General features: G+C 39.1%; 2 protein-coding genes across 3 annotated transcripts in view; both read right to left on the bottom strand.

Annotated features, from left to right (window-relative positions):
* The window catches only part of atp6ap1lb (ATPase H+ transporting accessory protein 1 like b), a 15126-nt gene extending 4253 nt beyond the window's left edge, over positions 1-10873 (bottom strand). The window contains exons 1-3 of the mRNA XM_024292766.2: positions 10512-10873; positions 3068-3105; positions 2473-2555 (exon numbers count right to left, since the gene is read on the bottom strand). Coding sequence (XP_024148534.1) covers positions 2473-2555; positions 3068-3105; positions 10512-10645 — 255 coding nt within the window. The 5' untranslated portion in view covers positions 10646-10873. The remainder of the gene's footprint in view (positions 1-2472; positions 2556-3067; positions 3106-10511) is intronic.
* Positions 10874-15547: 4674 nt separating this feature from the next.
* Positions 15548-21833, bottom strand: part of b4galt3 (UDP-Gal:betaGlcNAc beta 1,4- galactosyltransferase, polypeptide 3) — a 12256-nt gene continuing 5970 nt past the window's right edge. For both annotated transcript variants that reach the window (XM_024292764.2, XM_024292765.2), the window contains 4 exons: positions 20525-20715; positions 20303-20425; positions 19499-19603; positions 15548-18771 (listed from right to left, as the gene is read on the bottom strand). In XM_024292764.2, coding sequence (XP_024148532.1) covers positions 18432-18771; positions 19499-19603; positions 20303-20425; positions 20525-20715 — 759 coding nt within the window. In that variant the 3' untranslated portion in view covers positions 15548-18431. The remainder of the gene's footprint in view (positions 18772-19498; positions 19604-20302; positions 20426-20524; positions 20716-21833) is intronic.

The raw sequence follows: 21833 nt of genomic DNA, 5'->3' as shown, positions 1-21833 counted from the left end.
TTAGTGAGCTTTCCACAGTACCCAACTTAAAGTGCCTCCATTTTATTCATGCTGTGATATTTCATTTCAAAGGTCACTTTTTTTAAGCTTTCCATGGTGATCATAAAACCTGCTTTGTGTAAAGTTCAATGTTCCACCGTCCACTTGAATCTCAAATGAGGAGAGATGAACAGGAAAATAAAGAGATTTCAGAATTCACATATACAGACCCTCCAAAAAACTGGAACTATGGATTTGATTTGATTATAATCTCTGTTTTTAACTTTTTGGAAAAAAATGAGAAATAAACAGTGATTTCTCCAGAGTATTTCATTTAACTGAAATCCAATTTTTGTGGGTTGGAAGCCCAATTTATGTAAAAAATAACATATTTAATAGACATTAAGTAATTGAACTCAATCAAATGGTGTGCAATGAATTGTTATACTATAAAAGTTTATAAATTGATTTATAAAAATGAATACACTTTTCTCTGATATTCTATTTTTTTGTGGAAAGGATCTATATTGGTGGTATGTGGTGAAAATAGCTGAAAAGACATTACGTAAAAGCACAATTGTTAAAAGGCACAGTATAAACTAATTACAGTAAAACAGGACCATAAGAAGGCATCTCCTCCAGTGTTGCAGGTACTAGATCTTAAATGAATGGCACAGAACTTAAAGGGACCATACCATGAACATTCTACTTTCTGAGGTTTTAAGTGCGTTATACTGTTCATAAAGAACCCCAGAGTGGTATTTTGATCACTTCATTCATTTAAGAGTAATCCTCTAAAAACCTGGCATGTCTGCAGCAGCCCCTCCCACACCCATGAAAACAACTGGGTGGTCAGCACGATGTGAACCACTCCCTCCAGCAGCAAAAAAACCTTTATTTTATATCTATTTCGTGTCCTGTCTTCAATAAATTCCAGCTCAAACATGTGTTGGTTAATTTAGACAAGGTGCTCCTTTAAGACTAGCCCCCCTCTCCCGCCCTCGGGCACAGTCGTGCAGAAATGTGTGTTTGTGTTGTGAACCAGTGTAGCAATGGCCAGGCCTATTAAAGGCAGAAATATGTGTGCATCCATCTTTGAAGAAGTTTTAATTGTTTTCGTGGGAGAAATGCAGACACGCTGCAACAGACTATAGGATGCTGTCATGTAATGGGCAGTGGCCACACGCAGCGGCAGGCGGAGCCTCAGGAATCGAGTCATTTTACTTCCTGGTAGGAAAAAACTCACGGAAATTAACTAATATTTCATAAATAATTTGTTTTTACCTGTTCCAAAGGTAATATATGATCATATATATGGATATAGTTCAGTACAGTTCACTCTGAAAGGCTTAAGAAAATCATGGTATTGTCTCTTTAATGTTGTGTATTGTGGAATCCAGCCTACACATGAACTTGAATATGAAGGTGCACAGTTGACCATGCAAGGTGTTAATTCTGCTAGAAACAAACTGCTTGTCTTAAAGAAGCGCAGCTGAAAAAGTAACAAACACCTATTTGAACTGGAATTTATTGAAGACAATTGTAATTGTCCCTTCTTCCTAAAGGGAGCTGTTGGCATCGATCTTACATCAGCACGTTTCCAACCGCTCATTTTCGTGGGTATGAGAGGGGCTTCTGCAGATGGCGCAAGTTTTTAGAGGATTACTCTTAAATGCATGAATGGATCAAGGGTTCTTTATAGTGAGCAATGAACAGTAAAATGCATATAAAGCTTTAATAAGTAGAATTTTCATGGTAGGGCCTCTTTAAATTTGTCTGCTCATAAATAACCTGAATTCTCCATCAAAGCTACTGAGATGAGCAGCCAAATGTCTTCTAGATCAAACTTAAAAACTGGTGAAATGAAGAACAGAATCTTTTGATAGCTTGACCTTAAACAGTTTCAGCACTTTCCCACTGATCTTTTTGAGCCATTTTATGCAAAAAAAACTATTGCATTTACAAAGAGTTTTTTTTACTGCAATAAAGTTTGAAAATGTGTGTTGGTTATGAAAAAATACAATAAAACAAAAAATTAAAAAAATATATTATTTATATTATTAATGCATTCAGTGAAATAATAATAATAAATGATAAATAGTAGCTACACGCAAACAGTAATTCTGGCTGACTACACACATACACAGATATCTTTACAAGTTAATAAAATAATAATGCAAATAGTCATTCAATCTGCTGGAAATAGATGTAACTGTGGCTGGTTGCTGATGAAGCATACTGCAGGGCACTTAATCTTCACTCACACCATGTGTGTATGCGCGTACGTGTGCATGCATGTGTGGGGGAGTGCAAAGATGTTTTACCTCTGGTGAATCTGAGACCAATATTATTCCTCCATACAAGGTCATGCATTGTGGCTGAGTGAGCACGCTCCGTTTTATTTGTGTGCCTCTCAGTGTGTGTCTGTGTGCGCGCATTTGCTGGCTACAGGCTGATGGCACATACAGCGCAGGAGGAACAGAGACACAATACCTGCAGTATTCTCCTAAGTGGGTTTTCATCTTCAGGCGTCAAGATAACCTCCTCACTTATCAAACCGTACTCGCCATCTTGCCCTGAAAACACATTACGACAGATTGGTTTACACAAAAAGTATCCCAGCCACAGTGTTGAAGTTAAGAGTATTGCAATGCAAGTGGACACAAATACGATGCACGAAGAGACTGTGCACAAATCTTGCGTAGGCTCATATTTCCAGTAGTTCTGCGTCATCACACTGACTCATCTGCAGATTATTTTGCAGCCATGGTAGCTTTGTTCTTTGTTTACAAATTCTCTTCTTGTCATTCCAGAAAGGCTTTTTTGCCATCGTACTGTGATAGTGTAGAAAAAGTCAGACTAAGAATATTCTATGATGTTACCAACGTGTGCACGTAAAGTCCAATAGCCTGTTAAAGTGTTTAAGTTACATCCCTACAAGTCAGATCAAATTTAAAATACAGCAAAGAAGTCTCTGACTTTTCAAAGTGAAATGTCTTCATCTAGTCCATCAAACACATTAGCGTCACAAATACTGTGACCGTTTTGATTGAATCAGGTCTTGTGTCACAGCAGATTTGTTACTTACGTGATGTGACTCTTGTTGCTTGATAGGGAGTTTCTTTGCTGTGGAAAGAACAGAACACATAATTAGGTTTGTTGACCTTGAAGGTGCTAATACAACTACATGACATTTACACAAGGACATCAAATGTGCACCTAAAAATGATTCAACATTTACAATTTAAAACAGAAAAATTGCTAAATTATTTTTTTCAATTCTGTTCTTTTAGATACAAATCAAGTGGTTTTGGTAGTGTAGGCTTTACTGTTTGGGTGTAAACACTAAGCAAAACGAATTTACGTCAACCCTTTAATACGCCATTTCCGCTCCAAACTTTACTTAGCAATTTATTTTTTCATAACTGGAAATAAATTGAGGAGTCAGTGTAATGTGGGGAACATTTTAGCAACTCCTGAACAAGCTATGTAATTTACATGTGATTTGTTTTCTGTTAAGAACTGTAATTACAAATGTTTTGTAAAATATTTTTATCAAATCACATCTCCACTGATCAGAAAAAGTAAGATTGCAACAGTAAGCAAATAAATAGATTACTGCCACAAAATGATCATCACATGGTCATTAAAAAACACCTAATTAACCCTAGAGCACTATCGCTGGGGGATTTCAAAAGTATTTACATTATTTTCAATAAGTTGAATGTGTCATGGGTCCCTGGGTAAAATCGCACATGTCCCAGGAATGGTTAGACTCCAGTATCATTGCTTTTTTTTTTTTCTTTTTTTCGTTACGTTATCAAATTCCTAATTTTTCAGTAATTTTTGATCATATTTGTAGGATCTTCCTAGGTTTTTATTTTCCATTTTGTTACACATACCACAGTTGAAATGTATGTGGACAATAATGGTTGTTTGCATCCCTTGTTGCAAAAAATAAAAATAAAAAATACTATTTGCATGTTGCCATTAAGCGAGAGGAAATAAGCTGGTAATAGTAGTGAGAGTATCATTGTCCAGCAGAGGTGGCACCACCTCAATGTGATAACAGCTCTAGACTCATCGTCATAGCAACACTTTTTACAGCCCCTGACAAGTCCTCTTGACTTGACATAAGAACCAGCCAATGAATGCTAATGAAAGCATGCCTTACACAAAAACCATGTTGCAGAAAACACCACTCTATAGGCATGTCTGACTATCAGGGTTCTTAATGCTGACCTCAAAATAACAGAATGCAATTACTTTAACTTACTGATTTTGAATTCGTTTTTTGTTTGATACTTGAAACTGTGTCTTTAATTGTGCGTCTGACCCACATTTGTGCCCATGTGACAGAGGACAAACTGCGTCTTCACATGTTCGTCTGGGTTGTCCTGCTCTTGGGCTAAAACCATCTGTAGCCCGGACCTCTTGAAGCTAATCTTAATCCCTTTTTAACTGTCTAATCACATACACATGTGCCAGTGGGCTTACTGGGCAGCGCTAACGGAGCCCGTTTTGCGTGTTTGGATGGTCCACTGCTTGCTCTGTCTAGGTAGCCTGTTCTGACCTGGCTTTCATGATCTGGGCCCGCTGCCTTATCCCCTCACAGCAGTCAGCTATAATGAGATTGGGAAGGTAAACCCCTAAAACCGGTGGGACTGAGAATGACAATTAGGTTCTTGCTCACATGTCACCGTGCATCTCTTTAGTCTGATTCTTTGCTTTGATACAATGATTTTCTTTTGTATCAACAATCACCAGTTTACAATTATTTTTTGTGCGCTTACAGTGTACCTCCTAATAATGCAGTAATTGCTTTTCAAACACTCACAAAAGAAGCTGTCTCAGATGGTACATCCAGGGATAACCCTGTTCATAGACATTCTAGTGTTTTTGAAGAACAAAACACAAAGACATAAAGTGATTCTTTTTTTTAGTCTGGTGATGTGTACAAAAATAATACTTCCATTGCTCAAAATCTACATTATTTATTTATGTGCTCCTAGAACGAACAGGTTCTGCATCCATAGCTACGGAAGATTAAATAAGCTGCCAGGGACGGCAGCCTGGAGTATTTATCTGCCCGCATGGGGCAGTTTCCACCTGTGCAATATTGTGTAGTTTAATGCCAAATAGATTAGGATTACTGGTAAGGACAGGACAGGTCCAATTGAAACCAAAGATGGAGAGACATTAGCCCTAAACAGATTAAAGCTTGATGTCAGAACCTGCAATAGTCTAGACAGCTCAGGTGGTGATGCATCTGTTGTTGCCCCTGTTTTTAGGTCTGCTGCTGGTAAACCAAGACAATGACAATTAAGTTTCAGTCTGTTTCAAATCCGTTTACTTAAATTAGTACTGAATAATTCATTTGACTGGTTTTGTGCAACTTTGGAGTTATTCTATAATTATGTTTGAGCTCTCTCATTCCTCGTTTATTGATACTATTAATATTAATAAATTGAAACTTGGAGGAGGTGGGTGACATAAAGGTGCTTCTCCTACAGCTGTAATCAGATCCCCCTTCACAGGGAATCAGGGCAATTCCCATTTAGACTAAGTCCACTCAAACAGATCATAGTAGCTTTACAACGACAACGCAAGGATGTGAATGGGTAAGTAATCATCTGGAAGGTAGTATGCCGTCATTCTTTGCATTTAAGCTCTTTGGCTCTCATTCCAGCATGCATGTGCCAACTTTAACGTCAGTGCCATGATTAGCTAAACCCCCGGCATCCTGCAGGATGTGCGTCTCGCTCCCTGCATGTGTACACATGTCTCTTTGTGCATACGTTTCTCTAGGTCTTAATCAACCACAACACACAAATAGACCAGTTTTTGTACAATATTTGATTAATAATCCCATCAATCCACTTGTAAACATACTTTTTGAAGAGAACAGAGCTGCCCTTTCAGGGATAGATTGAATTTTAAGAAGAAAATAATAAAAACTGCATTTAAAATATTCTGCAGTGCACTCATGGAAGGAAAGTCTTGGAATAAACGGCCTAAATATAAACATATATCAGCCAGTTTAAAAAAAAAAAAAATAGTTATATTTGAGCAAAAATGGAAGAAAAAAACATGAATATTTGAAAATTCTGATGTAAATGACCATTGCATGAATGACTTTGGTAAATAAAGTGATAATAATAACAATATTACATCTAAATGTGGATTTAAGTCACATTTATGACAATGATAACAATAGTTGTTGTAAGTGTTGTTGCTATGGACATGCACAGATGTTAAACCTGATAATACTAGCAATAAGAATAATAGGAAGATATGTGATTATAGTCTTATAAGTGTGTACATCTATGCATGTTCATATCTGTGTTTCTGTCTCTATAAATATTCACATGTCCTCTTTGTGTTGAATGCATAAAAATAATCAGTTGTATAGATTAAACTCACTCAAGTTTTTGGTTTTAATGTTGGTGGTTGTCTAGTTTTGCTCTGTCTTTTGCTTTTGAAGCTTCCTTTACTGTGGCTTTTTCACTAGAAATGGAACAACTGTAGAAGCTAGCATTATTAGCGTGTATGCTAACACATGGGCAACCATGAAACTCTGCTGTTTATCCTTAGCAGATGTTTTCTTTTTCCTTTGTTTGTCTTTCAAGTCCTCCTATTTTCTCACTCACTGCCATATTTATTTAAGATATTTAGAAAAAAATGTTACACATAAAAAAAAACTAACCAAATGTGATGGTAGTCATTTCACCAATGGATAAAAATGGAAACAAAAAACATGTGCCAAAACCTCATTGATATTGTATTTGAGCCAAGCATGCAATACTGGCTTATTTGATATATTCCATATTAAATTTGAAGACTGATGCCATCAAAGATCAACAAACAAATCGACAGGTATTATTATTTGCCTGTCTTGAGCTCATTTGAGCGAATAAACACTGCAGCCTGTGCAGCAACTGGGCCTCATCTGGCTGATAGCAGCCACGGGACTCTGTGAGAGCATGACTCTGAGTGCTAACATAAAGCTCAGCCATTTGTTTCGTGCCAGTTTTGCGAGATCAGCAACCCAGGGTCTGCTGCGGCCCCATCATTGGTTTTTTTGCCTGTCACACGGGCCTTGAGTGCTGAGCATTCCCTGTGTAAAATCAAAGCCCAGCCAGAGCCACTCCTTGGCTCATCTCCCTGCTGCTGCTGCTGCCACATATATCCATAAATATGTAGGCTAAAGTGCAGACATCATATGGCAAATATCCACACAACAGAAACCATTTAACTATAAGGAGGTGATGGAAATATTATACCCCTAGATTTTTTAATTTAAGGTCCAACATGAGGCTCTTTTTTATTATCCTAGTCACTACATTTTGTGTTTTTTTTTCACTCAAAACATAGAGAGAGCTGACCCTGCACTTGTACCTTGGTTAGAGAATAAATATATGCTTTAAAAACTTTTAAACAATGTTATTTTACTCTGAAACACTCTGCAAAGGAGGATGAGTCAACCCTATTCCCTTGAGTGTTTACAATATCCCACAAAAACCCATTATATTGAGTTTCAAATGTTAACCAATAAAAATCAGCTGCCATTAAACTGATTCATGCTTCCATAAATTAAACTAGTATACATTTTTAAGTCAAGCTATTAAATTTTGATGATTTATGTTGATGTCTAGCTTTTATTGTCGGCAACAGTTTATAATAAGGCAGGATATTGCATAATAAAGCATGATTTAACTATTAAATAATGTGTTAACAGACACTTTTAATGAATTACTTTTCATTACAAAATGTATTATTTAACGCATTAGTTAGCAGTTTACTAATGTTTATTATTCACTTAAAACATTATTAAAAGTGTCCCGATGCAATTAATTATCTCTATCCATCAACAACATACTGTCTAATATATATGTAAAACCTTAATAATCTCCAAAGTAATTATTTACTAAAGTGTTACCTCTATGTTATGTGTAAGTAAACTTGATTAAAAGATCATGAATCAATTCGAATGATCCATAACATAACAGGGCAGCCCAGCCTCATTCCAGTATATGCAGGTAAGGTCCTATGAATAGATTCATTAGAGCAGATAAAGCTTTAGGTGTTTTCTGAGGACCCTGTCAGAGCCGTGCTTCCACTCCAGGATAGCTTTGATTGCAGCATCAAATTTGGCTCCGGCTTAAGCACCTGACCTGGGCGAACCTTCCTCCCGCTCGGAACCCGACGGGTTAAGGTCGGGTCACCTGAGCTGGCAGTTTAACACGACTGCATTCCCACAGTCAGAACCAAATACATCAGTATTTCTTTTTCTTTAGATATTATCTTTTCTCGTCTTTAATTGACAAACCAAAATGATGTGTTTGCCTTTTGACCCTTTTATCTCTTTTACGTAGAGATTACGGATCAATCGGACAAATGAAATTGGATACTTTGACCCACTTTTAGTGTCTATGTTTAGGTTACTTTGGTCAGAGATCACACGCAGCTGTGTGAGGGGTTTGATTCACTTTAGGAAAGAAACTAATTCCTCAACTTTTTCTTTTAACAACAACTGAGTATTTTAATATAAACTGAATATTAAGCAACCAATCCGGAGAATGAAAAATATTCACAGGAAAAGACAAATGTGAGGAGCTTTTCAGCATTTAACCCTTTAATCTTTCTTGAAATAGAAATCAAAGATCCATCTTCTTCACAAATCCCATCCCCTGACCTGTAATCCGTGTCTATGTTTGTGAGAGTTTAACAGTTTGAAGACACTTTTAAGAGTGCGGAGACTATGTAATGCACTGTTTCTAATTAAGCGTTGACACTTTGAAAACACAACTGTAAAAAACTTTAGAAAGATGTGAACAAAGTCTGGATTTTTGAAACAACATTCTTGTTCTCAGCCATATTTACCTCAAATGTGTCAAAACTTGCTGATTCTTTTCATTAGTTTAATAATGTGGAAGGAAGACTTGACACATAAAGACTGGATTATGTGATTAGTGGAGTTTAAATTACAATTAAAAAAATGTTTTTTTCATTCTAATTAAATTTATCCGCAGCTATGAAGTAAAATATCTTTATTTTTCTTCTTTTCTGTACTGATTCTAAGGATGGACTCTGCCCAGATAGATAAAGAAGTTGCGTCCAAAATTACAGCTTAGTCTTTTAGTCACTGCCCTACAGGTTGCCAATATTTTGACGTCATTTTTTTTTTTTTTTCAGGGAAATGCAAATAATTCATAAATGTTACCCAGCAAATTTGCTAAGTTCCTACTTATTTTTGCGGATACATTTCTGTTTTTTAAGACTTTTGCAACTTTATTTAGTAAAAGGTTAACATTTTGCAGGTTAAATCTATTTTTGCCTGTTTTTTTATTTTATTATTTACTAGTGCCCACTTCTCCTCAAATTTTCCCCTTGCTACAACCCTTTAGCGTTCTGCACCCAATCAGTTTCCTGCAGCTTTTCATCACACAGCAGTAGAGGCCCGACACTCACAAGCCTCCCAGCAACTGTTATGCCTCCTCCAAGGCTTCTGATTTCGAAGGCATGGAAGATCGCTATTATATAACAACATGTATGAGTGAGTCAGACAGAGCAGAGACCGGAGCGGTGACTGTAGATGTTACGCTGCAGAGTTACGTACAAAGTTTGATCCGGGGAATAGGCTCAGAACCCCGGGAGAAATCAGTGCACGTTTACAGTGTCACAGGGACTATGATCAGGAGTGTCACAAGCTGAAAACAAGCTGGAGTTAGTAGAAACTTATCAGATTTTGTTTAATGGATTGTAATTCAGGTTAGTGATGGGCAGACAAATCTAAACTCATCCGTTCAAAACAAGCTGATGTTAGAAATTGGAAAATTTTGAACCAAAAAAACAGGAACTCCAGCATATTATGGGTTTGAAGCATGTGAGGATTGTGTGAGCCATCATGCATGGCATAGTTTCAAGAGCCTTACACAGCTTTGGCACAGTTAGGCTATACAGCCCTTTGCAGTGATGTCTTTGTAAACAGGCAGAAAGCCTCCGGCTGCCAGCTCAGACCTGTCCCTGCAAACTACCAGAATATTTTATCCAAATTTGACCTGAAAGACTGCATGAGCATTACTCAGATCTGGCCTGCTAGAATTACCTCCTTAGGACCGCATCAGTAAACAGACTCTTGTTTACCTCCCTCCATTCTGCCTCCATCCTCTCCTCTTCCCCTCCACCCTGCAGACCCACTGTCCCAGCCTTATTTAGCTCTCTCTCCTGCCAGACCAGCACTACTTTATGGAGACAACAGCCCCATCTGTGATCAATGAGCAGCGTCTGATGCAGTCCCCCAACGTTGAGGCAAACCCTTGCTTGCAGCCCATCCCTCTCACTAGCACGCCGACACCGCCTGCGTACACAATTTCAGACACATCCCAAGGTGAGCTGAGGGAAAGAAGATGTCAGAGGAAGGAGGAAGAAAGCCACCCTTAGAGAGCACATCAGCATCCCAGCATCCCTGCGTGCATCTCCCCGTACCCCTCCCCCCGTCCCTACACCCCTCCTCTGTTCACTGGGTTTACCTTCTGTCCAGGATCTCAGGCACGCCGTCATAGATAAGCCCAGGCTGGAATTCTTCATCGGACAAAGACAGTCCGATCTGGCTGAGAGCGGGCAGCAAGGCGAGGGAGCAGAGGAGGAATGCGTGTGCAGCCATGGAGACAACGAGAGGAGACTGCCGCTGGTTGAGCACCGCTTCATAATCTGCTCCTCCAGCAGAGCCTGAACCCCAGCTCCGCTGACTGGCAGTCGCTGTGGCAAATCAGCGGCGAGCAGAGCCGATCAGCGTGCGTCACACTGCAACCCTCCCTCCTCCTCTCCGCTTCTCACCCTGCTCCATTCTCTGTCATCCTCAGTCTGCTCACCCTCCCACACCCACTCGTGTGCCGCTTTCCTCTCCCCTCTCATGCACACACAGCTACGGGCAAACCCCAAAGGGCGGACAACAGCTCATTCATTTCCATAAAGCATCCCATCATACCTGCACTGCCCGGAGACAAAGAGCGCGTGGCCTACACATGCGCGCGCCGAGCCTCTCAGCTGTCACAGACACGCGCTCACACCTCTGTGGAAAATCACCTGGGAATGTCAAGGTCAGACTGAGGAGGAGCCGGATGAGAGGCTGTTGTTGACAAGTCTTTAGGTGGCCGGAGGAAGAGGGGGGAAAAAAATAGAGCAATGACTACATGACCTAGATCTCCAATGCGCTGCCACAGGAGCAGAATTAATTCAGCTGATGTGTTGTGAGCACTGAAAGGGCCCGCAGCTGAAGAAATTGTCCAGTGAGGCTGCAAATATGGATGACAGAAGCTGCTCTGCAGCCCAGGGGTTAGGAAGAGACTGAGGGTTCATCCCTGACGACCATCACTGCTGATCCCGTTTCCTCCTCATTATTTAGCCTCCGTGCCGCCTGGGGATCTGGATACAGCCTCTGAGATCCCTTATTTCCATATCAACTGATGTGATGGGGTTTTTTTGGAGCAGTGTAGGAAGAGCGGTTGCATAACTAAATGTTGTTACCCACTATCATGTTCACATTGATGCGTGGTAATGAGTCATACTAACAGAGCGTAATTTTAGAATGCCAGTCTGTCTGCTTTCTCCCATTCAGCTGATAGTTGCACTAATTTGAAAAGTATTAAACCATCACTAGACTGGTAAACTTAGCCAGACGCCTGGAAGATGGATAATCTCGCAACAAGTTATTGCATTGGTGCAGCTACATACTTCTCATTCAATCATGTCTGAAGGCAAATCATGTGGGTGTGGAACAGATTACTCTGTTTCAGAATAAAAGTATGGCCCTAAAGCAAACAAAATGCTTTCAACAAAGCAGCTCAGTGTAATGTAGCAACTCAAATGCATTTTTCACTGAAAATCATCAGATATTTTGGGTGTTCTTTGTTAATAAAACAATAATATCAGCAAAACTATGCTCTGTTTAGTTCTAAGAATATATTACCAACAAACTATAATCTTTTAAGAGCTTTTCATGAGGGATTTTTTTAAACTGTCCGAAATTTAACCTTCAGTAGTCCCTGAACTCTTCGGTGAGTTTGCCAATCACATCGGATGTTTACAATGACACAGGAATGAAATGATCCCCACTTAACATGTAGGTTCTATTTAAAACAGTCATCAAATGAGTTATGTGAAAACCTATAGAATGAATCTCTTTTTATGTGGTTCAGTGGAGCCTTGTATGTTTTTATTGACATTTTTCACATTGTTTTGACCTCATTGTAGATTTACATATTGTTATTTGGTCTCTACATGTTTGGTCTTTTGCTATAAAACATAAAAACTGATCTAAAGGAAAAAAAAAATTAAAAAATCAGAGAAAAAATGATCAAATTTACCACTCAGAATGTTGTTTTTTGGACCATATCAGCCTCGTTCTGTAAATATTGTGTAATATAATCCAAAATGCATTTGTAAGAACATAATATGGAGTTGTACTGAAAAAAAAAATAATTAAGCTAAAAAAGCAGCAACCCTCTTATGATTGAGCCAATCAATCTTAATTTTAGACTCTTGGTCACTATAAAGCTCAATATTACAATGCAATGATGACAATCTGACTTATTTGGACATTTGGTCTGAAATGGACCACTGATTAGACATTTGGAAGGACTTAGATCGGAGGGTCTGCAACCCGAGGCTCTGGAGCCACATGCTTATCCTTCCATTGTGGCATTTTGACTTTATGGGTTTGTAGTTTTGGTTCATTTGTTTCAGTACCAAGTGGGATAACTGAACAAAATAATGTACAATATGTTAATATTCTGATCTTCTGCTGCACATTATGTCTAGCTGCTGCTCAGAGACAAAGTTCTTAAATGTATAATTGCATTTACATGTATAGATTAAGAAAAAAGGATTTTACAACAAAGTCAAATGATAGAAAATATAGTGTTTGACTTTCTTTCAGTTTTAACTCTAAATATGTAGACTGTGAATCTGCTGTGTCTTGTTTGACAAAAGGTGTATTTTATTTTGAAATGAACTTGCGCTGCTATCAAAAGTTAAATAAATTCAAGTTGTTATTTATAGAAAAATATATTACTTTATCTATAAATTAATTTTTCATGATAATTAGATTATTGTAAATTTTAAAAAATTGGCTAAATGGTCAATGGTTTTTCTAAATGGTTTTCACTCTTTTTGTTTTGCAGGAAACTGGACCAAATGGCTCTTTTATTGTGAAAGGTTCCAAATCTCATTTATATTGTAGCAACTGTTTGATATAATGGTTTTTTTTAAACTTTATAGAGATTCTGTTCCTCACAATATTCACTAACTCAAAGTGTTGTGAATACATTATATGAATTTTTACTGTCGTCATCGTCCACATTCTATTTAGTATATGTGACTGCACTGAGTGGTGTGTGCTATGAGGCCACAGAACTGCAATGTGTGAAAGAGGTCAGCCGTGTCTCCTAAGCCAAACAGTAACAGGAGGTGACCAAAGGCTGCCTCAGCCATGTTCAGTGTGTCTGCCTGCAACGCCGTCTTCAGCGGGTCGATGCGTCAGGCTGCTGAAGGAAAGGAAATTCTAGATCCTGCAGCCATCACTGCATGACAACATCCCAGAGGACATGACCTCAAAAGATGATATGAGCCCTATCATGTCTTCTGGCATTAGATCTGTTTGGGAAGCAGAAACTACCATTATCACATTTTCTCTTCCTTTTCTTTTTTCTGAATTTTTAGGAATTTATGAAATGGTTGTGCCGTGCAGACCAAATGTCATATACTGGTAAATTTGAATTTTTTTGAGCCATTTTAGAAAGATCTGCAACCTGAGGCTCCAGAGGCCCATTCAGTAGTGGCTCACTGGGTGAAAAAAATCATTTTTAATTAACTAGAATTTAATTTTGATAAGCTAAGTTTATCCATTTGTGGCTGAGGTGCACCTAAAAAAAAGGACTTCTTCACGCTACTCTTCCTCCTCCACATGCACAGATTTCAAATATTAAGCAAAACTTTAGTAAAAAGTCTCATTTTTTCTGATTGCTCAGTTTATTTTATGAGTTTAAAACACACATTTTCTTATGCTTCACAATAAGGGAGTTGCTAAAATTCATAGGCAATATATATTTGCATATTCTTCATATACTTTTTCTACTGGATCATAAACCAATGGTGTCATGTTTATGTTCAGGTTTACAGCAGTAGTGAATATAAAATTGAATGATGGCTCACTAAACTAGATCTAAGGTATGACAAGAAGAAAAAAGGCTATTTTTGCCTTACGTTGTTGAAAACGTCTTATAAAAGTACATTAGCTGCACTGGGATGAAGTCATATAAGCTGCCAAAAGTATAAAAAAACATTTTCCTATTTAGAGAAAACACTAGCTTCTACATGTATTAATGGTTTTATTCATGTAAAAAATGTTTTAATGAATATTTACTTCAAAAATGAATGGATGCAAAGCCATCCATCCATCCATTTTCCTGACCGCTGTGTCCCTTTCGGGGTCGCGGGGGTGCCGGAGCCTAACCCGGCTACTGAAGGGCGAAGGCGGGGTACACCCTGGACAGGTCGCCAGTCTGTCTCAGGGCCTCAATCACACACCCATGCACTCTCACATCCACACCTAGGGGCAATTTAGAGTCACCAATTAACCTATGAAACATGTTTTTGGATGGTGGGAGGAAGCCGGAGTCCCCGGTGAAAACCCACGCATGCACGAGGAGAACATGCAAACTCCACACAGAAAGGTCCCAAATCCCCCAGCCGGGATTCAAACCGGGGCCTTCTCGCTGTGAGGCAAGAGCACTAACCACTGCGCCACCGTGCAGCCCGGGATGCAAAGCAGTATCACATTTTCTTTTAGGGTTAAATAAGACTTTGAGGCTCGGATCAGTAAGAATCAGGCTCAAATGACTCTTATTGTTAAAAGATACAAACCTCTGCATTCAACCATCTAATTTTTGTAATGATCTAACATTGTACATTTGTTTAAAACTTCAGAAAGTCTTAAAAAAAAGACATTAACATTTTAAACTTTAATTATTGGAGTCTTTACTATAAATTTAATAATTTGAGCATTTTAGCTGATAATGGAGGTTTTGTTGACTCCTATGAACGCGTTGTCACGGTAACTTCTTATCTGGCATGGGCACTAAGGTGCAGAGTCGAACCACCCGTTACATGGGTTGGCGTTCACATCCCTCCCTGTGAGTCATCCAGCATTTTGATTACGAAACACACTGAACACACAGAGCTGGGGGTTACAATCTCTTCGCAAAGAGGTCATATCCAACTTTATAATCCAGCTCTGCGTCCACACAGAACATCAAGACCCGTAATGCTTAGTGTGACGTAACAGTGGAGCTGAAACTGCTGTATAGCATGTGTTTATGCTTCTAAATCTATCAGCTTGGTATGAGCATTTGATCTCTGCGCTGTTTGAACTGGAGCAGCACTAATCAGAATGCTAACCCACATTCATTAAGAGGCTTCAAGTGTTGTGGGAGGTGCATTCCCCGTAAGCAAAGAGTATTTATAGAGCTGGGAGTGCTCATCACAGAAGGAATGCCACCAAAAGCAGTTTTTTTAGTATGTGTTTTATTGATATACAGTTATGCTTTCTGTCACAACTTTGTCCCAAAGTGCATCATAACCCATAGCTGCTTTTTTTGCTGACTCGGTTCTGGACATACACACACGCAAACATCTTCCTTACTTTTCAAGATATGGTCAGGAGATAAGGCGACCTAAAAAAATGTTTTTATAAATGAAAGAAATGTAAAATTTTATAAGCAATGTGGTCTATTATTACAATTGATATATTTCTCTTCCTGGATGTTTCCTGTCAAATGCAAAAAGGATTTTTAACAGCCAACTTTAAAAGCTCCTTACTCACTTTGGATTCATTTTACATCCAACAATCTGCCAAAAATTCAAAAAAGAAAAAAAAGGGGAGCCTAATTATTAAATATGGAACAATTTCCAGGTAAGCAGAGGGTTTGTTGAATAATCTGCTCAGATTATATAAAGTCCTTAAAAGCTTTCAGTGTCACGTCATATAGGATTTGTCTCAGGCAATATCATAAATGGAGAAAATCTGTAAGCAATTAAATAATCATGTTGCATAAAGCTTAAATATTAGGCTCTATTGTCTCTCTGAGAGTCGCAAATCGACATTTCTGAGGATTCATAGAATTTCTGAACTCCACGGCGATTGGCTAACGTTCCCATCAGGGGATGCAATACCGAGATGTCCTATTCCTTTAAGCCGTCAGACTCAAGTCATGTGATACTGCGTAACTGAGAAGCCCCCCCCCTCTCTCCTTCAACGCAGTGCTGCAAAAAAGTGAGTGGCTGAAGCCTGTGAATGGGGAATCTTTCTGATTAGCATTCATGTCACGGCGCTGCAGCTTCATTCAGTCCTTGGCTCCTCTCAGCTCTGCCAGACTGTGTCACCTGAGGCATCTGCAGAACATCTTTGACTCCTACACTGATGTGGACCTGTGTTCACGAGGCACAATGCTGTACATGAGTAAATGGAGAGATTAAAGTCTAAAGGGAATCTGTTCTGCAGTGCAACCGCACCGCAAGACCTCCCCCTCTTTCAAAGTCTGCCTAGTCAACTGCATCGGTGACACAAAAACAAAAAAATTCAAGTACATTCAAATGAGGCTCATTTATACATTACCTATCAGTGTTACAGCACTTCATTCGAAGCTACGTTGTTGTGCAGTTTCAGGCAGCAGCAAAGGAGTCCTATTGCCTACAAGTTATCAAATTCAAGTCCTCAGCACTGATCAGCCAATGTCTATGTGCAGAAACTACACTTAACATAATACAATCCAAACGGCTGAGCCTTAAAAGCTAAATCAGAAAGCTTATCTAGAAAAAAGGTTAACCAACTTAGCGTCTAATTAGGCAGTTTAAGCTAAAAGCTATTTTTTTTAAAGACCCACTCCAACAAAAATCTATATTCTTGAATTTTACCTCATATGAAGAAATTTAAGATTAAAATTGCATTTCTGAGTATTTCTTTGTTCAAATTGTGATGAATCAGGAGGAGATGGAAAAATGCAGTTTAAAAAAGCTTGTAGCTTCGCTCAAATCCAATTCCTCCACTTGTTTTCCTCAAGCTGCCTCAAAGCTGGATAGCCCTAATATTGTTAACCATTTTTGTTGCAGCGGTAATGTTAGGTTGGGGTTGTGAGAGGCTGTAAGCTAACGGGAAGGAGTTTAATTAATGGGATGACGGGAAATGAGTGCAGGCTTACCCTTCGCTCACAACTCTTGCAAAACACTATGTCCAAGAAAAGGACAAGTTTTAGATTTTGGCTTAAAATCTAAATTGGAGTGGGTCTTTAATTAATCATAAAGACCGAGGAGGGACACGAAGGCAAACAATCATCCACAGCTCTACATTGCACGTCGTCCGTCTAATTCGAAGCCACCAAGAACCTAACACAGTGATAATTCTGCAACCATGAACACCTTAGATATTAAAAACACAACTTCAAACTGGTTAATGTGTATTTGCATGCCTAAATATTATCTGCCCCATAGCTTTTTTTCTGTACCTGATATATCTAAAATAAAAAAATAATAAAAATCAAAATCAAACCACAGATTAGAACAGGGTCACAGGTATATCCATGTGTCAAGAAGAGTATAGTCAAACTAGACAACAAATATCATTCCGAGTTTATATCTGCCAGGCATTAGTATTTGTCCTATGTGGTTGGATATTGAGTTAGCTCCCATATAGTTTGATTGTCTATGAACTAAATGTCAGAGAGAGGCACCATACTGAAATGAAGAACAGTAAAACAAAGCAGTACACAAATAAAGAAGTCTCTCTATAGAAATATAAACTCTAAAATAGTCCAATAACTATGGAGTTGGTCAGTGATTGATCTGTGCATACATTAGAAAAACGGCAGTTCTGGAACAGTTCCTTCAGGTCTAGAATCATCATCAATACCCCACTACCACCATCCCTGTATGTGGCAGGAGAATTCATCCTCAATGCAGATCTAAAAGCAACTATGCAGGTCTAGAAAATGCGCATAAAAGACAGAAGGCACAGAAACGCAAGCCCGTTCTAGACCCAGGTGGACTGACCGCTGCAGCGCAGACGGACCAAGCTGCGCGTCTGCAGGGGAGCTGCTGCAAACTTGCAATGCAGAGTTTATTTATTCTCTGTATTGTCATTGAGCGTATCTGCAAACGTATGGCTGGGTCGTCCTTCACTCCCCTAGTGGTCACAGTTACAGACGTAACCGCAGACCGGTTCAGTCACATTCATGATAAACTGAGGAGAGGGGGCTCAGTTAAGTTCCTGAGTGCACCCGTCTATTTGATCTCCGGCCTAACTACCTTCAACACAACTGATCTAAGCAGCTCTTCATGCCACGACGAAAGGGTTAAGCCACTTGATGTCTTCTTCTTTCTTTCCCAAATGCCTCTTCTTATTTCAGCACTCCCACCTTTCCCTGTGAGGTCTGGTTTGTCAGCTTTGACGCAGCAGCTTCCGTCTTTTGACTGATCTGCTTGGCCACAGTGTTATTCGTCATCGCAGGCCTCTTCTCCTGTTCGCCCGCGTCGCTGATCCTGCTGGTGCCGCGCTGGAGAGGGAAAGTCGCTTTAACGGGGAGGAAGGATTTGCCCTGCGACGTGCGGAGGTCCTCCCCGATGTTAACAGTCAAGTTGGTGTAGAGAGGTTCCAGCTCTTTGGAGAGCAGCTCGTAGGTCAGGGAGTTGAGGCCATCAGAGCGCCAGCTCAGCCTGGTCCTTTTCAGAAGGTCAAATCTAGAGCGGGAAAACATATCGGGGTCATATCTTTGAGGCTTTCAGCTGTTGAACTTTAACCATTTAACACCAGAAATGTTCCCGGTGACATTTAAATAAGTCTTTGACATTACGCAACTCCCCAACCAATTGCACGATCAACGTGAATCAGCCGATTCTGATAAGGAGAAAAGCGGATTTTCCTCAATTTGTAACACACTACTAATGTGTAAAGTGTTACATAACAGTGAAAAGCCTACTTTCTGCGCAACAGAATCAGCTGATTTATGTCAACTGTGAAATCTGCTTCAGAATTACGTTAAATGCGTTGAAGAGTTTCGGTAGTCAAAGAATGTCAACACTGGAGCTCCAGAGTTAAAGGGTTAAAAGAACATTTCAATGGGATGAAGCTCATATTTAATTTATGAGCTGCTCAGAGCTCCATCAAACTTTTAATATAGCTTGTTGTCTTAAAGCATTCTAAAGGAGTTTTTAATTATCAGATGATTGATTAAGTGAGAAAAGAGGATTTTTAAATAAATTTGAGGTTACATTTTTTATTTCTTGGTTTAAGAAAAAAAGTTAAATGTCATTAAAGTAAAAAAATAAAATAAAAAAAAATCAGGGAAAAAATAGGAAAATGCAATAAAATCACCCAAATTATTTTTTTTTTCCAGAAAACCCCATGATACATCAAAGTGTGAACGGCCAACTTGACAAACCAAACCTCCACTGATTCTGAAGGTACCTGCGTGGATTCTGCTCGTTGCCTCTGTCTCCTTTATGCTTTATCATCTTGTAATGACCAATGGCCACTGGGGGGCGCACAATCTTCATGCCGGACAGTCGCACTCTGAGTGATCAGCAACAAAAATTTCAGAAGAAACAGCAACTAAGAACACATTTTTATCAAGAATAAAAGCTGCAAAACCTAACTTACAGGCACAAGACTACCAGTACTCTGTCTTCTATATTGTAAGCAAAACATTTATTTTAAAAAAATACACTATCAAGAGAAAATCAAAGACAAACCTCTATCATCTAATAGGGATTGGGGGTTTTCTTTTCCAAATCTCGCCCGTGCCCACACTTTTTCTCTCTAAGTTACTCAAACATAATTTAACTATCTCTCCCTGCATGGATTTAAAGTTGTGTAAAGAGATGTGGATCTACTTGAGAAGGGTGTGTACATACTTATTTAAATGTTCTAGTTGAATTTAGTGTCACTAAATATTTGGGGAAATAAAGAGATGCGAGCACGGAGAAGAAATGGGAAAACCTTTATGAGGTGGCATGAACCAAGCTGTGCAAACATACCCATGGAGCTTATTCCAACAGACTTAAAGTGATGGAAGGAGATGTGAAGGTGATAGTTAACAACAGAAGACATGAATTAAATATGGACAAAGAAGAAGAAGAAGTGAAAATTAATGGAGATGAAAAGTGCAGGATGGTAAAATAACAGAGCAAGCCATTTGTGCAGACCTCTTCTGTGCACGGTTTATAATGCATTCTATCCTCTTGCAAGGCGTGCACCTTTGTCTCACTTTACCTGGCGGCGATGTCGTCGTCTTCTCCGCCCCAGCCCCAGTACTGGTTAGGAAAGCCGTTCATCTTCATGTACTGGTCTGGGGTCACTGCAGACACCCCACCAAAATACTGTGGGTACGGCAGCCTGGCAGAGTCACATCATGTCCAATCTTGAAAATAATGTATTAGGGCGATGCATAGGAACTGAAGACCGCTCATGTGCTCATCGGCCCGCCTCCCTTACCTGTATCTGAACTTATCCATGGCCACAGACAGGTGCATGGGGAACTGCTTGTGACAGGTGTAGGTGTTGTGGTCGTTCTCCGGCAGCAGGTCGACATCGTGGAGGAAAATGCAGCTCCAGTCTTCATCTCTGAGAGCCTCCCGAACCCCTACGTTCAACAGTTTGGCCCGGTTGAAAGTACTGTTCCCCCACTGGAGCCAGAAAACACAGGCCAATTGGAAAAGAGACACGCTTAGAGACTTCCACAGGAGCACTTTGAGTAATCACTTTAGACACTTCGTTTCAAATCACCTTTGTTACACAACACTGGAGGAAAGTTTGACCCTAAATATGAACACCTTCAGGATGATTGGTGGTTAAAGGCTCCCCTCCCCGCCAACAAGAGGATTATACCATTCTGGAGGCTGATTAAAATCAAAATCTCCTTACACAAAATGAAAGATAGAGAAGCTTACCCAACAATATTTAAAAAAAAAAACCCACACTTTTCCAAAAGTATAAATGCCTTTTGTTTTTCTACATGAAGAGTTAGTTTGATTATCTCAAAAATACATCTAGTTTATCAATATTTTTCCTAACTGAGATCTAAAAGAAAAAGTACAAAGTTTCCATTAAATTAACTTGGTTTAAAAAAACTATATATTTTTTATGCACTATTTAGAAACAAAAACATTCAAAAGTGATGCTGCAACATGTTAGTATTAAAATTTTGATGCAATGTCATTTTAGAGCATTATTAAAAGAAAAAAACATTTTTTCTTTTAGAATTACTGTATTTTTTTCATATTTATCCAAAAGATTATTGTTTGTACTTTATTTCTGCCTCTAGAAAACATTCAGAATATGAAATGGGGGGGGGCTGTAAGCTGTAAGCTAGCAGGAGAGCTTGTAAACAGATTGGAGATGGGAAGTGGGGATGGACTTGCTCCACACAAACTGATCCGCCAACAACTTAAGAGGCGAATTTCCAATGAACCACTGCGACTCTGCAAAAAATGTCTAAAAAAAACCAACATTTTTTATTTTGACATAAAATTGCATAATCAGTATTTAAAAAAAACACTGGAAACGTTTAGAAAATGGATCAAAAGATGATCGGAATCCAGTTTTTAGATAAAATCAAAAAGACTTTGTTGTTTTTTAAAACATGCTTTATACACAGCAGCAGTAGCTCATTAAAAATGCAATTGTGGGTTGTGGGCAGGACTGTTGACACAGATCAACCCGCCCCCCTTCCCGTCGCTGAGAGCTCTGAGCACTCACGCACAAGCTTATACCCTCAAGCTCACATTAGCAGTGCAAAAACAAT

The sequence above is a fragment of the Oryzias melastigma genome, linkage group LG7 (assembly GCF_002922805.2).
Source record: "Oryzias melastigma strain HK-1 linkage group LG7, ASM292280v2, whole genome shotgun sequence".
In the NCBI taxonomy this organism is placed as follows: Eukaryota; Metazoa; Chordata; class Actinopteri; order Beloniformes; family Adrianichthyidae; genus Oryzias; species Oryzias melastigma.
This window is presented reverse-complemented; position numbering and strand designations above follow the sequence as displayed.